The 17,439-nt window shown below is 35.4% G+C and overlaps 1 protein-coding gene across 1 annotated transcript in view; it reads left to right on the top strand.

Moving 5' to 3' along the window:
- Window positions 1-13,195, top strand: part of RpS21 (ribosomal protein S21) — a 34,085-nt gene extending 20,890 nt beyond the window's left edge. Inside the window, exons 5-6 of the mRNA XM_090372074.1 lie at window positions 10,941-11,001; window positions 13,118-13,195. Of these exons, the coding sequence (XP_090228200.1) occupies window positions 10,941-11,000 (60 nt within the window). The 3' untranslated portion in view covers window position 11,001; window positions 13,118-13,195. The remainder of the gene's footprint in view (window positions 1-10,940; window positions 11,002-13,117) is intronic.
- The last annotated feature ends 4,244 nt before the right edge of the window (window positions 13,196-17,439 follow it).

Genomic DNA, 17,439 nt, shown 5'->3' with positions numbered 1-17,439 from the left:
CATTTTACTTTGCACCACAGTTACTCCTTACGAACTGTTATGTTTCTAAGAAATGCCCGTGGTGCTATATCAAATACTTTGTATTGCACTTGTCCATAATTTTTTTTTGTGGACAATTATTATGCAAAGAACAGCTGTATAATGAATTGCTTTTTGAAATAGTCTCTTTTTTAAAAAGTATGCTTTAATAAAATAATTTGTCTGCCATCAAATTCTATGACTTAGTTAAGATGCACTCAATAAAATAAAACTTGTAGAGTGGTGCTATTTTGACAGATTTTTGCATTTCTTCTGTCTGTGAGGAATTAGTGTTTGCTCATTTTGTAGTGTGTGTGTGTGTGTGTGTGTGTGTGTGTGTGTGTGTGTGTGTGTGTGTGTGTGTGTGTGTTTTATGAATGTCCCAGACATGAAAGATATTAAAACCTTTCACACATAGTACTGCAAATTGGTTGAAGAATGAGAAGATAATAGGTTGCCAAGTCTAAACAAAGAATGTCTTGTGAAAAAGAAAAAAAAAAAAGGTTTATTAAAAACATTGGTGATAATACAGCACACAACTGAAATAAATTCCATGGATTGACTTACTGGCTGGTGTTCATTGTTCAGACAACTATGCCGAAGGAGATCTTCATTTCTTCCTCTTTCAAACTGGTGAATTTCCAAACTTAAAGCTGTTTAAAATAAAGAAAATTTTATTTTAATTTTAAAATTTTATAAATCGTGTAAAGATTTTGGTTCTGGATTCATGTGTAATTCATATACAGGCCAGGATACCTTTATATCTGTTAAAAGGTCATTGATTCAGAACTATGCTCAGGCAAAAGCCAGAAAGAGGGTATTTTCTGTTTCTGAATCTTGATAAGTGGATTATCCACAATTGTTTAATCAGTTAGTGATATTGCTACTGTTGTCTCGAATTTTAAGTCTGTTTCAGGTAGTAGCTTTTCAGTTTATTTTTGGTAAAAAGAATATTAAAAAAAGATGGTTACTTCCTTATCAGATAGCTTGGCAACCATTTCTGATTACATTTCAGAGCCTTGCATTAAAGCTACTAGTTTTGATTGTTTTTAGATACTCTGTATCTGGATAATAAAATTAATTGTATTCTGGGTTGGACTCTAGTTATTTTCTTTCACCATGGTCCTTTTACAGGATAATTGCTGTCCACATTTATTTTTCTTAACCATTTTTCCAAGTCCTTTTTTTATTTTGTACTAGACAGTCCCAGCCAGCTTTCCTGGCATCCCCGCCACTAATCACAATACTGTACAGATAATTACAGACTTGGAGCATTAATTCCCACTCCATTACAAGATATTGAAGTTCTGTGCTTCATGTACCTGCACCATGATGAGACGAAGCGCTGCAGTTCATATACAGGTAGCTTAAACAACAACCAACTGAATGGTTCACCACATGGACCTTTACTACTCGCATCCACGAGTGGTTACTTTGAGGGCGGGAATCTTTCTCGTCTCTGATACGGATGTGCTAATTGCTGATTGCCTCAGATTGTCCTAAATCACATGAACAGTGGATAGCACAATATGATGCCGATAAATTTTGTCTGACGATTTTAAACTTTCAATTTATAAAAAATTTGCAAAAATAAATAAATAAAAATAAAAATGGTGTTGTGGTTAGTGATCGGCGCAAATTGGACAGTGCAAAATGAGGGCTACTTGTAAAATGAATTTGCAGTCCCTTCCAAGAAAAGTAGACAATGAGAAATTGCAGTCAGTGCATACAATTTCAATATAAAGGACAGTCAGAGAAAAGTCATTTTTAATAAATGAAATATCTGGAAAGCAGAATTCCACATCCTGGAAGTATTCTCCAAAGTAAATTGCAGGCAGTCCGTGGAAGTATTTTCATCGAGAAATGCTGCTATGAAAAAGTGAAATATATGTTGATAAAGTAACTACTGTTCATTATAGTTACTTAACTGAATCATCTAATTAGAATTACTTGTGTCTACTTAAGAATGGATACAGGTAATTCTAAATTTCACAGAACATTGTGGAAATCTATGTAAATCCATTTTCAAAGTAGGTTGGCTGCTTAGAATAAATTTTATTATTGTGAAAAGATTCATAACTAAAAGGCACTTCTTGTAGATTACTGGAACACTTTCCTCACTGTGGGTTGGAACACCAGAATGTACAATTCAATTAGTTATTGGTAGACACGGAAGATGTAGCTATGAACGTACCTGTATCAAACATGGGACCTTTTCGTCTTTTGCTTGTATTCAGCTTTGACAGTATCTTTTTCACCATCCAATAATAATCGGCTAACATGGCGACACTCCATTTACTTTTGTGTCTTTTTTCCATTGCTGCAATGGAAAAGTACAAGAAATGGGCTTTTTTTTTTTTTTATGGCTCAAGTTAAGGGGGCCACTTTTCTTGAAGCTAATGTGACTTCTTCACATATGTAACAGAAGTCATTCAGATTATTCACACAATTATGGGGCATATCTTACATGACACAAATACTGTGCAAAAAGTAGGAATCTCACAGAGAAAAACTTACTGAGAACAAATCACACAGTACCTAGCCATATTCGAGGATTACTGCAACAAAATTGAAAGATGCATTTGAGGCAACAACTTATCATGTGATAAGATCATGGTGGTACTGAAATGACGGTGTTGGCATGTGTTTTGCTGAGAGCCGTAGTTGATAAAATAGAGTAATTTGCTAATAAGAGACCCCAACTGTAATTTGAAAATGAGAGCCAATCAACAAATTTTAATGTGATTTTCGTGTTCATCAACATAAAATTAGTCAAGTATGGGTATTTTCATTTTAGTAACATTTTATGTTTTGACCAGTGATATTAAAACCAGATTGCCAGTTATTGTCAGATCTGGCATTAGAAGATTTGAAGTTGAAGATAATATTAAAATATATGATGGAATAGATGATTTTCTGTTTCATTTAACCATAAGAATTTTTAATATACAGGCAGTTTTCGCTTTGAGTTCCCGGGTTTACGAGTTTTTTTTTTTTTTTTTCTCCCTTCAAGTATCAACAAAATCTAAAATATGAACATTAATTGCAAAAAATGAATATTAAACATTTATAAATACAGCATTTCAAACCATGTGTGTAGCTATACAATACAGTGCACCTCGCTTTACAATATTAATCTGTTCCAGTGACACCACCTATCATGAAAATATCGTAATGTTAACCCAATAACACATTGTTTTTTAGTTATCCGTTCTAAGACCCCAGAAGTTGAAATTTTCGCTATATAACTAACCTATTTATCTCTTTAAAAGATCATTTTTATAATGTAAATTGTATTAGTTACCGATTCAAATGATTAAAACGCGCTACACTTTCATCGTTAACATATGTTCTGTTATAAGAATCAATTTTGAACATCTTTGTGATATTTTTCTAAAGAACATTTTGGAGGTCACAACCATAAAACAATAAAAACAATTTGCAGTTTCTTGTTTATTGGGCTTTTCTGTTAATGCAATCAATTATAAACTGATGGTAAACTTGATATTATTGCATTTGCAAAAATACTGATAGCTGGAATTGTGTGGGTTTGTACGTTATTATGGTGAAACATGTTTCCCCTTCACTGTAATCCTCAATCATATAAAAAACATAACTTTTCATAATCTTCTCTTCTTTCCTTTTTTTTATTTTTTATTTTAAGATTCGTAAACTTGTTACTCCGCGTGAATCGTGTTAGTTAGTTGCAATTTGTGTGGGTGTGAAAAAATGCTTATGCATGCTATCATGAAATTTATAAAGAAAAGAGAAGATTATCTTGGAAACAAGCGCCTCTTGAAGAATTTCTGAAGAAGACAAACCAACAACCAGCAATGAGTGATCGAGTATGCATTTAGTCAATGATGAAGAAGAATAAACTTTCTTTAACATTTGTAAGGCATAAATAATTTCTTTAAATTATAATTTGCTTGATTTTATGGGCTATGATTTCATTTCTTTGGCTAAAATCATTATTTAAACATAAACTAATTAGCTAACTAATTTCATTGTTGAGAACGTGACCCCTGTTTTTAACATTTTCTATGGGAAATAAATTCCCACTTTATGAGTGTGTGCTAGGAACGAAGTAACTCAAAGTAGAGAACTACCTATACTCCTGTGTTATTTTCTCTATATAACAGGATCAAGATATTTGGCTTTCTTTATTATCAGGACTCTTAAATAGATATTTTATAGCGAATCTTTATTTCTTGAATATAGATATATACTATAAAATGGAATACATAAAGAATAAATTTATTTCTGACTGTATTGAACATTGATAAGAATGCTGTGTAAACTTTTGTGATATGTAAATGGTTACACCTTTGTTCACTATTGACATCTTATTTTTAATTCATTGATTATTATGTGTAATTTTTGTTTTGGCAATAAATTGATTTCATATAATATATTTATTATTATTTTTTTTATTTATTCTGCAACATTAATGTATCAATGTATAAATTATACCATTTAAGGCTTTATACAGCTCAATCAAATCACCTCGCAAGTGCCTAGTATCCAGACACTGTAATTTGCAAAACTTAAGCCTTTCTTTGTAAGAGCAACCCTTTGTTCCATTCACTAACCTTGTTGCAATTCTCTGCACTTACTCCAGCAGCTCTACATCCTTCCTAAAATGAGGTCTTCAGACCTGTATACAGTACTCAAGGTGTGACCTGACCATTACCTTATACAAGGGGATAATCACCTCCTTACCCCTGCTAGAAAAATTCCTGTATATCATTGACAAGACACCATGAGCTACTCTTGCAGACCATCTGCACTGCTCAGAAAACTTCATATCTGCCTGCACAATTAACCCCAGGTCCTTTTCATTCTTTGCCACTGTCAGTGTAGTACCACATAGTTGATACATTACCCTGGGGTTACTTCTTCCCATATGCAGTACTTTACATTTGTCAGTGTAACTTCTAATTCATCTGAAAAGAAACACTGCATATGCTAAATTACCTGTGTTTATTATTAAAAAAAATAACGAACCTTTCACTTATAAGATCTTACCTCTAACTTCATTTGCCACCTCTCAGCCCATCTGCTCAACTTTTCTAGACCCTGTTGCAGCAGCTTATTGTCATTAACAACCCTGCCAACCTTCGTTGCAAATTTGGACATTAAGCCTGATATACCATCATCAGTATCATTGATAAATACAGAAAACGACAATGGGCTCAACACTGAACCCTGAGGGACTCCACCAATAACATTACTCCACAAAGAGCAGTGTCCATTGATTACAACTCTGTCTTCTTTCACTCAACCATCCCTTTATCCATAGCAGTAATTTGCCTCCAATGCCACACTGCTCCAATTTGTGCAGCAGTCTTCCATGTGCAACAGTATCAAAAGCCGTTGTAAGATCCAAATATATGATATCAAAGTTATTCTCTGCATCCATTTCCTTTGTGGCCATATCGTAGTATCCAATCAAATTGGTCAGACAAGACTTCCCCTTAACAAAACCATGCTGTGTCCAAGCTATAACTGAAGTCTTGTCTAGATGATGCTGCAGTGCTGCTTTAACCAGTGCTTCCATTAATTTCCCTGGAACAGAAGTTAAACTAACAGGTCTGTAATTACTTGTGTTGCCCTTTGATCTGCCTTTGTGAATTGGGGTCACATTTGCACAACTCCAGTCCATGAGTCCAAGGAAGCTCTCATAATTATGGCTATGGGTTTGCTTACTTCCTTTGCTGCCTCCTTTAATATAACTGGATAAATCCCATCCACCCCACGTGCCTTTCTTATATTTATCTTCAACAATTTCTCCTCCACTTTGCTCTCATTTATTACAAAATCATCTAGCTCATCTACCTCTGGCATTCCCCTCCCTGAATAACTCATGTATGAATGTAGATGCAAAATACTCATTTAGTTTGTTAGCTATCTGAACAGGATCACTAACAGTTGAACCATCGATATATAGTGGACCAAAGTGATTCATCCCCTTCCTTCTAGAGTTTAACATAAGTAAAGAACTGCTGTTTTTCTTTGCATCCTTTGCCAAAGATTTCTCATAATCTGCCTTTGCCTGCCTAACCTCCTTTGTGACTTGGTTACAGACCAGCTTATATCTATCAGGCTTCCGTGTCACCCATTAATTTATACACTGAGTGATCACTGAATTATGACCACGTACCTAATACTTTGTAGGTCCTCCTCCTTTTGCCCTCAGCAGAGCAGCTATCCGACATGGCATTGATTTAACAAGATGTCGGAAGCGTTCGGGAAGTATGGCCAACCAAGTGTGTATAATGTGGCTAGCAATGCAGGTATGGAGGCGATTGGTGTATCCAGACGTTTAATATGCTGTTCCGTAGTGTCTCTTAAGTGCTATATAGGATTGACATCGGTGGAGTTCGGAGGCCAATCAATATGCTGGAAGTCAGAACTATGTTCCCGAAACCATTCCTGTACAACAAGTGCCCAATGGCTCAGCACATTGTCACCTTGGAAGACACCATTGCCATTCGGGAAAAAGTGTAAAATAGCGGAGACCACTGATACATTGTTCCCCATGCACCAGTGGTCAAAGTTAATTCCAGTGAAACATGCCAGACACCATACAACTGCCTCCACCAGCCTGCACTTTTGATACCATGCATGATGGATCAAGGGCCTCGTGTTGTTGACGCCAAATCCGTACACGACCATCCTTGGTGTGGAGTAAATAATGTGACTCATCCGACCAGCACACCTTCCAGTCTTCTAACGTCCAACTTGCATGCTCTTTGCACCATGTTAGTCTTTTACGCCAATGAACCTTTGTTAGGAGAGGATGCCGTAGGGGTCATCTGCTGGTATAGCCCATATGTGCGACGCATGGTCATGCCAAATATGGTTTCGGGTTGGCCCATGTTGTATTGGGTAGTCAACTCTTCAACAGTGCTTTGCCTGTATCAGTTGTCAGAACCAGCGCTTACCTCTAACGTCAACCTTTTGCTGACCTTTGCCATCATGTCATTGTTTGACCATTTTGACAGCATTCCTGGTACACTTTAACTGCAGCGGCTCTCGAACACCCCACCAGTTCAGCTGTTTTGGAAATCGAGGCACCAGCTCATCGATCACCCACAATCTGGTCTTTATTGAAGTCCGATAGATCCTTCCTTTTGCCCATCACACTCGGAATTTTACTACCTACTGAACCACTGACACCTTATCTATGCTACGTAGGTCGATGAACTGCGCACTCTCGTACCTCATGTAGTCAATGGGTTGCATTCAGTTTTCATAGGGATGGTCATAATTCAGTGATCACTCTGTATGTATCCCATGCATTTTTCTTTTCTGCCACATGTCTCATTTGTTAATGTGACATCCATTTAGGCCCGTACTTTGAACAATATTTCTTCAATGTTGGATATATAAATCCATTTGATGTGGCCATAGTTGGTATCTGTCCCTCTTTTAATGAAGTATGCATGTATTACATGTTATGAAAGTACTTGCTTGTGAATGAAATTCATTTTGAAGTAATTTATATGAAGTTGTTGAAAATGGTTTCAAATAGATTTGAAACCATAAACGATCGCAAACATTATAACTAAATCCAAATGGATTTTTGTACACTAGTTTTGCAAATTTGCTGTCAGATTATGTAGACACTGTAGTGATGTAATCAGGAATCTCATTATTAGCCATTTCGCTTTTTTTCGTGCACGACATTTGTTCATTTGTTCTGCTGGAGTTTTAGATTCCTGACAAGTATCAGGCATAGTAGAACTCTTGTTGAATTTCATTATTATTCGAAATAGTTTGAATTTCTAATTTACTTTTCTTCCGTTCACGATATTCCTTCATTATTTCAGCTTGAGTTTTTTTGAGTGCAGTTTGAGAACTCCCAGGCATAACAAAACACTCCTGTTGAATTTCATCTGGATTCACATTTCTGTCCAACTTCCCTTTCTTTCATGATATTCCTTCGAATGCTGGACTGTAGATTTTGGCACAGTCACTCGCGTATTAATCATTATGCTGATATAATGGTATAACATAGTGCGTCACTGCTCAGTTATACTTGTTGTGTCACTGCAACTTTTTGCAGCAACAAGTACAATGCATGCACATCGGGTTTTGTGACAATTTCTAGGTAACAACGCTTTTTTCCAAATAATGCCAGTAAAAACGTTTTTAACATCAAAAAGGTGGTGGAAACACTCCATTAGTTACATTGTATGGTTTTTGACGTGTTTAATTAAAATAGTTTGTTTCCTGTCGTAAATTTATTTTTTATATTTTTAACAGTTGTTTTAGTGGCGTATATAAATTACTCAATGTACATTATAATAATATTTTATTCATACTTATACATTATAATAACATTTTAATACATCCTGTACATTGTAAGCTCATTATTAGATATATGTGTAAAATTCATTCGATTTAATGGACTTTCAGCAATAGCGGACACCCTTTCCCCCAATTAGTCCGTTAAATCAAGGGCCTACTGTGTATATATATACAGGGTGTCTCAAAAATATTGGTACAAACGTTTAGGGGAGGTAGGTAACATCTAAAGGAATGTGAATCGCATAGGAACCCATAACCGGAAACGTCACGGGAAAGTAGTAGCAGAGGCACAAGAAGCAGAAATGACACAAGACAGTAATTAGTGGCAAACATTTATTTGACATAATATTAACAATGGAGCACGAGATGGATGCATTTCATGATGTTACAACAGCTGCTTGAAAGTTCCACCATGAGACACAATGCATGTGTGATGCCGACGCAGCATGGATTGTCAGACACGGTCGAACACACCTGAAGTTTCTTTGACAATAGCAGCAGTGCAGACGAGTTTCGCCATGAGATCCATTTCCGTCTCTACAGGCAATTCATATACGATATATTTGAGGGGGGCCCCACAGAAAGAAATCAAGGCTCGATAAATCAGGTGAGCGTGGGGGCCAGACAACGGGCCCACCCCGGCCAATCCATCGACGCCCAAAACGCCTGTTCAAATTGTCACGAACACACCTTCCATTATGGGCAGGCGCCCCGTCATGTTGAAACCAAATGTTGCATCTCAAATTTGCTGGAACATCGTCAATTAACCCTGGTAGAACTTTTTCAAGAAAGATCCGATATTTGGTGGAGTTCATGCGTAATGGTAACAGGTATGGGCCGACTAAGCAGTCACCGACCATACCTGCCCACACATTTATTGCGAAACGATGTTGTGCCACATGGGGCGCACACCGTGTGGGTTGTCGTGAGCCCACACATGAGTATTGTGCTGATTGAATAAGCCTTCTCAAGTGAAAAAAGCCTCATCCGTTACCAAAACATAGGCTGGAAAATTCAAGTTTTGAACACTTTCTTGGAGAAACCACTGCACAAAAGCCACACGTGCAGGATGATCTTGGGAGAGCAGTAACTGAACCTTTTGGAGATTAAAGGGGTGTAAGGAATCGTCGTGCCAGACACGCTGTACACTGCAAAGAGACACTCCTAAGGCAGAGGCAATGGCACGTGTGCTGGTAGTAGGATTATTCTGGACGGCATGCAACACACTTTCTTCCATGGTGGGAGTTCGCATTGAATATGGTCTGCCCGCACTACTCCTGTTACCTCTAAATGGCCCATAATCGCACAAATTTTGATGCACACATGCAAACAAACGGTGATCCGGTACATGTCTGTCTGGGAATCGTTCTCCATAAATTCGTTGAGCGGCTTATCCATTGCCCTCTGCTAATCCATATACTATGTGCATGTCTGCCAGCTCAAAGTTCGTATATCAATGCATGCTCTTCATGTGGCGACTACTGCTTGAATGAGTAAACCAGAAATTTTCCCTCTCGTAAACTGATGAACAGCGCCGTGTACCGACTTACGGTGACGTTTCCTGTTATGGGTTCCTATGCAATTCACATTCCTTTAGATGTTTGTACCAATATTTTTGAGACATCCTGTATATATATATATTTAAAAAAAATCTGAGATTTCTTCCTCATGTAGGTAACTTAATTTCTTTCTGTGCATCTGTAGGATGCACAGAAATTAAATGTTTTTGAGGAAATTCAGTGGTCAGCTATCCAGCTCAGCTGACCTTGAATTTCCTTAAGCTGGTATTCCTCAACTACCCACTCACTCATTTCAGTAGTTAACAACTCATTGGCTAAAAGAAAACTTCGTACAACCCAGTTTAAAGCTCTTTCCTTGTAATTTGAATGTATGGCCCCTAGTTTTGGAATTGTTTATAACAGTGAGTCTCACCTTAGTTCATTTTCCCCTCAGAGACCCTTATAGACCTCAATCATGTCTCTTCTAAGGTGCCTAGTTGCCTATGCTGCCTTTTTTTCAGATCTCTCCAATCGGGTTGCCTGTCTTTGGATATTTTCAGAAAACTCAGTCTTTCTTTAGGTGCTGTCTGCATACTTGGACACAGCCTTACAATTGCCTTACAGAGTAGGATTATAACCTCTCTTTTCTCTTCAACCAAATGAATAGTGAATCATCAATAGGACACTGGTCTTTTCATGAACATATTGTAACTCCCAAATCCTTTCTTTTTGTACAGTTGGTGGGATTTAATTTAACCCCACCAATTGTATGAAATATTGTCGATTTATTTCATTCTTTTGTAAAAATGCAAATTTAAAATAATAAACTTTGCCACATTAGATTTAATGAAATTCTCTCTCAATATTCAAATATTTGTTTTTGGTACCCTAAACCTTCCCAGGCTTTACAGTTCATTAAGAAGAAATGCAGTAGTTAAAATTGTTTGCACACAGATAAGCAAACCATATGTTGTTTTTGAGAGCATTGTAAAGTTAAAGCTTCAAACATATCATATAAACCTTAGATGATTATATGATGTCTGACTCTTATCATTTGTTACCACAGATTTATATTTTTGAAAAGATAAAAAAATTCTTTTTTTATAGGGAGAATCAGATGATTGCATAACCAGATTAGCAAAACGAGACAAAATTGTTCAAGAGTGATGTAAGTCAATATTAGTTATTGAACTTTTGTGGATTAATAGTTTTTTTTTTTTTAATTTTATTGAAATTGTTTCTCAAGCAGTATTGGAGAGGTAATCTGTTAACATTACAGGCTAATCAATTAGTTGTTCTGGATATGAATGATTAGATCCTGTTTACTTATTTCTCACTAAAGGCTTTTGAAATGTGATTCCTCAGCTGGAATACCTATATTTATTTTTCATGTTCACCCATGCATATAAATGCTTAATGAATCTCCCAGATTATTTCAAAATATGAAGACATAAGATTATTTCAAAACTTTCAGAATGGAGAATTTGAGAACCAGGTGAAACTGACCAGCTACTATGTGCCAGATTTATAGGTTAAGAATCACTTCTCAGCCTTTTTGCTAAGGTCAAAGTGTAGTATAGGTTAAGGATTAACAGAATTATTAATAATAAACTGAATGTAACTGGCCACAGTTAGAGCAAGACTGAGCAGTGTATAATTGATTAATTATAGAATGCAAGACTGAATATATCAAGATTTCAAACTCCTTAATCATGAAAATAGATTATCTTTTGCACAATGGCATATTAACAAACTGTGTAAACCAGTTACATATAATAGTAATGACTTACTTTGCCACTGCTGTGTAAATATAATTTTTTAAATCACATGCCTCCAGGAGACAGTATTGCAAAAATGGAAATCAGAAATAAAAGCTAACAGGCTACACTTTTTTTTTTTTTTTTTTTTTTTTTTTTAACTAGGGAGAAAAAAAAATATCCGTTGCATCTGTTTTTTAAAGGAATCTTTTCAGGTGTGTTTGACTTAAATTTAGTTTTGGATTAGAAATTCTGGCATGCCTCGTGTTAGTCAGTGTAAAATTTATTCAGATTTTCTCTAGCTTGTGATTTTTAGTGCTTCATTAGGAATTACAATGAAGAAATGAGAAAACTGAAGTTTTTGCACTTATCTTCAGAATTAAAATATATGAAGTTCAGTGCTGTTTTAATAAATTTATCTAAAAAGCTTTCCACTACAAACAACTTCATAGGAGTTCAGGATGAGGGAGACTGAGAAATAAATGAACTCAGAATTGTGTCCCAGGTGTAGGGATCTGAGTTAAACAAAAAATAAATAAATGCCCATTTATGCTCTAGATGGGTGGGGCTAGAAGAGTTTACAACTTCTGTTACCTGCTCTGTTGCAGCAGCTAGCAACAGACTGTGCACTTTTTTGTGGCAGCATACAAGCTTGATCTTGCACTGTGCAGGTTTGTGTCCACCGACATTACCCCAGGACCACAGCCTTGTGTGAAGGTGCAGAGAAGTGTATGCAAATAGTATAGTCAGAATCTGAACTGTTAAAGCTTTCAGTGCTGCCTAGGTGAGCCTGTTTCAAAAGTTAACCTAAACTCATAAATGAGTCTCACTTTCATATGAGTTTAGATAAACTGTTATTAGCTAATGTTAGTTGTTTTGTTAACTACTATTATCCACTGTCTGTGTGTCAAATGTGGACTTAAAACACAATTTTAAATCCAGGAATGCTGGATATTGGTTTTTTTTTTTTCAGTGAAACTATACTTTTGAAATTAAGCCTCATTTATATAAAAATCTATGAAGGAGCATTTTAAGTACACATGTACTTATTTGGTTTGTTTTTAAATGCTTTTCAGTCTGTTAAAATATAATTGTATAAGAAATATACATTCATCCTTTATTTTTAAATAATTTTTTTACCATTTTTTATAACTTCGTGTTTCCCTGATATAAGATAATGTATGGTACTTTTTTCTTACATGCTACCATTAATGTTGGTCAGAGCAGTGCCATAATTCCCAGCTTAATACTTTAAAGCATTTTAAATACTTGTCCTATTGCATTTTCACATGATGTACTGCTCTCATGTGGAAAACTTTGCAGTAATCAAGCTAGAGGGAGAATATCTGGAATGAAATAAGTAGCATTGTGGGGATGTGTTTATGGAATTTGTTTTTATGTTTTATATTTGAAAGAAATGTGTTAGTTCATGTTTATGATATACACATATTCTGTTTTGCATTCATTAATGAAACTTTATTTAACTTAGTTTTCATAATTATTATTTCATTTACCTTTTTCTTTCAGAACATGGCAAAACCAAAAGTTTCCTGTGTTAATTGCATCTGTGTATGTATGCCGCTATGAATAAATTTGTCAAGTAAATGTGCCCTGGTTTTTGTTGTTAAATTAAGTTAAAATACACTAAATTTAACTCTGTATAACTAGTTATTAGTACTAGTAGTAGCAAATGATGCAAGACAGCAAGCTTATATAGCATCAGCCAAAATAAAAAACATACGCACACACTTCACTCATCCCTCCCCCCCCCCCCAAGAATTTATCTAGTTCTTTCGTTTCAGCAGATATACATACCTCCCAACACACACACACAGTTAGTTCTACTATAATGTGCATTTTCGCAATGTGAGTATAACGCGATTTTTGCATTGGCTCCTGCACGATTTTGTCTGTGAGTAACACCGGGGGAACACAAAACTCCGCACCAAGCTGAATGTAGCGACCTGCTCAGCAATACATACAAGTTTATGAAGCTTAAAAAAATGTCCAATGTCAGATGTGTGAGAGCTATATTTCCCATTTACTGTAGTTGTATTGGTCGGGGACACACTGTTGTCACTGTATTCACAAGAAAATAGGTGATATTGTAGGCTGACTCGTTTTCTGGAGCTTACATTTTTCTGTTCGAACAGAAATTTCGTGAAGCGAGATGGCAGAGGAGTGCATTTCTGGAGGTCACTAGTACAAAACAATAAAAGTAGTTTGCAGTTCCCGGTTTATTGGACTTTTCTGTTAGTGCAATCTAATTATAAATGGGTAGTAAACCCGATCTTATTGCATTTGCGGTAATACAGATAGCTGGAATTCTGTGGGTTTTCAAGTTATTATGGTGAAATGTGTTTTCCCCTCTATGAAATTTTCATTCATATAAAAAACAAATAAATTTTCAGAATCTTCTCTTCATTCCTATTTTTTAAGCTTCGTAAACTTGTCTCGCTTGTGTGATTTGTGTCCTGTGTTTGTCGTTATTGATTACTTATCTTTTTTACTGTTTTAAATTTTACAATCCAAAAAAAAAAACCCCAGAAAATGTCAGTGAACAGAAATATCAATCAAGCAAACTTCATAACTTGTCACGGTAAAGTGCTATATTTACTGTAATTATTTAATTATTAGAAATTAAGATGTTTAAACCTGTGTTAGCAGTTTTATTAGATTTCTAACTTTTTTTAGCATTTTACTTTCCTGACCAAACATGAGTGCTCTGACCCTATCCCTATTTTTCCCTGTTGTTTTTAATGTGCACAGAGATTTTAGTAACACATGTACCGCATTATAGCAGAACTGACTGTATACCTAACAAGTGATTATGACCTTAAAACTATTTATTTTAACACAATTAGGTCCTACTATTCCATCAAACCAAACTAGTTATATGTTACGATATTCACATCAAAACAGCGATGCAATATTGGTACGAATAATAAGTTGAAATTTACAAAATCACTGGCTAAATTTAAAAATAAGCTAGCAAACATGCCTTAAGACTTAAACTATTTGTCCAACACAATTTAATACTTTAATTAATCAAAAATACAGTAAAAATTTTCCAAATAACTTATCCCTTCCCACGAGCTCAAAATTCTTTGACCTCATGCCAGTATTCTCATCCTTATCCTATTCTATTATATTTTTCAGACAATGAGATGCACTAGACCATAAGATTTGCCCACATTTTAGAAGGCAAATTTTGGGAAAATATATTTTATTGTATATAAATACAAATTCACAAGTGCTTACTAAATTATCAGTGTAGAATGATGTTTTTACTTGTATAACAGCAAAAACTTGTAATTACTACTGTCACAATCATTACTGATGTTAGGTCTGTGAACTTTCACTTTCTTCAAAGAGTTAATCATCTTTGGTGCCATCAAGGACAGTGCTGATTCTACATTTCTTGAAAGATATGACAACTCATGTTTGATTAACTGTAGATAAGTTTTCACTCATTTTCACACCTGGTTGTTAGCTTAATTTGTTCAGTTGGTGTCATTATGTTTTAATGCTTCCATCTGTTTGGTCTACTCTTCGCACATTCTTTAAGAGGCTTGTTAATTGAGTTATCCACTGGTGCAGTTGGCTGTATCCTTCTGGAATTACAGTTATGGTAACTTGTTTAATTCAGCAATCACCCTTTTTATTGCTGTTGCATGTGATCCTAAATGATCATGCAATAAAAGAGCTAACTTTTTTAGAAGGCCGCTTAAATGGTTTGATAATACTGCCCCCAGCTACATCTAAAGCTAAGGACATCATTGTGAGCTCATTTGAACCATAAGATGCATGAGAATTTTGGCAACATTTTCCAGGAAAAAGTGCATCTTATGGTCCAGAAAATAAATATATTCTTTTTTTTTTTTTTTTTATTTATTTATTGATTTACATATATTTACACACACACATTATTAATTTTTAATTTAAATATTTTCTTTAATTAGCTGTGACAGTGTAAGGTTTAATATAAAATAACACGCAGTATTTTAAGATTTTTTTTATTAAGCATTAATAAATTTAATGCCAAAAAAAAATAATTTTTTTTAATATAAATAACTGAATTTTCATAAATTTTTTCCTCCAAGATTTTATCACTGCCTACAGATTCTGGCAATTAATTTTATAATAGTGTCTTAGTTAACATTATTTCAAGTAATCTGCAAGGTTTCCCACAGATATTGTGAAGCTGGGAAGATTTCAAGGACTTGATGGTCTAGATGATCCCATAAATGCCAGGTAATTGGGGTAGCCACACCGTAATTTTTGAATATTCCCTCCTATTGTTTGGTTGCTAGAAAGTTTCCGTGCTCCCAGTTTCCAAAATTTCTTACACAGAGTCAAAGTCAAGAAGATATTGCATTACGTTGAAGAATGTTTTTATAGCCTTCTTTTCTCCTTAAATTCTGAGTATAGCAACCCCTGGCTCATGATGGAACCATCCCTATGCTTGACTGTAGTACAGTAAACAATGTGGCACCATTTTTTCTTCAGTTGATCACCTCACATAAACTTTATGCTATATGTGGCCAACGTGGCCCAGTAGGTTACTTTATTTCTTGAGAAACCATGTCGTGCACATACGTATGATGCTATTACAGCATACATATGAAGGTCCACAGAGAAGTATGTTACTACTACTCTCTGTGAAGGTTGTTTGTGATTAGTTTATTGCACGCACGGTGAACGCTGCAATAAAACTAATTGGGATAAAATAAACTCTCAAATGTCGCAATAAGTTTGTCAGTATTATAAGAGATTTTGTGAAAACAAGTTTGTTAGTGCACTGTATTATCCATCATATTGTGTTGCGTTTTTCCAAAATGCTAAAAGGAATGTCTAAAAGAAAATTAGTAAAATAAGAGGAACTGAGAGAAATTGCTGGAATTTACAACTAAGCAGAGTTAAACTTCTCACATACACACCGCTGTTGAGTTTTTTTCAGAAGTTCAACTTTACCTGTTATGGGCAATGTACGGTGTTTGTGCTTTACACCACGAGAGGCACTTTATGCATTGGAACCACGGCTGGGTCTAAATATGAGCAGATTATAATAATAAACGCAGAAAAACAAATAGAAATGGCTTGCCAGTGTTTGAGTTCGCGCCAACAGCTAATGCTTCAACCAACGCCACCAAAACAGTATCAGCAGGTCGGTGTGCTGACCCAGGAAATTTGAAATTACGTTCGCAGAAATAAATGACCGAATTAGCGGTGGAACCAGATTAGTGATGGTCGACCTGTATTTAAGTTTTTTGATTTTTATTCATGATAGAAAATATTTCAATAAAAATTGGTAAACTGTTTGGCCCTGTTTTAATAAAAAAAAAAAAAAAAAAAAAAACACCTTTGAAAATTAAATGTGATTCCAAACTTTTGGGCAGGTGTGTGTGTGTGTTTAAGCTTATAGCATCAGCCAAAAAAAAAAAAAAAAACTTAAATAAAAAATAAAACCACAGTTCACCCATCTGCACCATCCAAGAATTTGCCTAGTTCATCCTTGAATTTATTCCACAACAACAGATGGAAGCCTGTTCTAACTATTAACCACCCGCTGGCTGAAGGCAAACTTCCAGGCATCTATCCTGGAACCATCCTTCCTCAACTTGAATTTATGCCCACTTGTGTGTAGCCTCAGCAAGTGGAAGAATACCATTATCATTCAGCTTACTTAATCCATTCAAGGCTCTAAACACCTCAATCAGATCTTCTCCTCAGGTGCCTAGTCTTGAGACACTGCAGTTTGCAGAACTGCAGCCTTTCTAAGAGCATCTGTTTGTTCCCTTCAGCAATCTCATTGCCCTTCTCTGCACCCATTCCAGCAGATCTACATC

Source organism: Mastigoproctus giganteus, chromosome 4 (assembly GCF_048544385.1).
Source record: "Mastigoproctus giganteus isolate SK-2022 chromosome 4, ASM4854438v1, whole genome shotgun sequence".
In the NCBI taxonomy this organism is placed as follows: domain Eukaryota; kingdom Metazoa; phylum Arthropoda; class Arachnida; order Uropygi; family Thelyphonidae; genus Mastigoproctus; species Mastigoproctus giganteus.
Note: the sequence above shows the minus strand (reverse complement) of the source record. Positions and strands in the feature narration are given on the sequence as shown.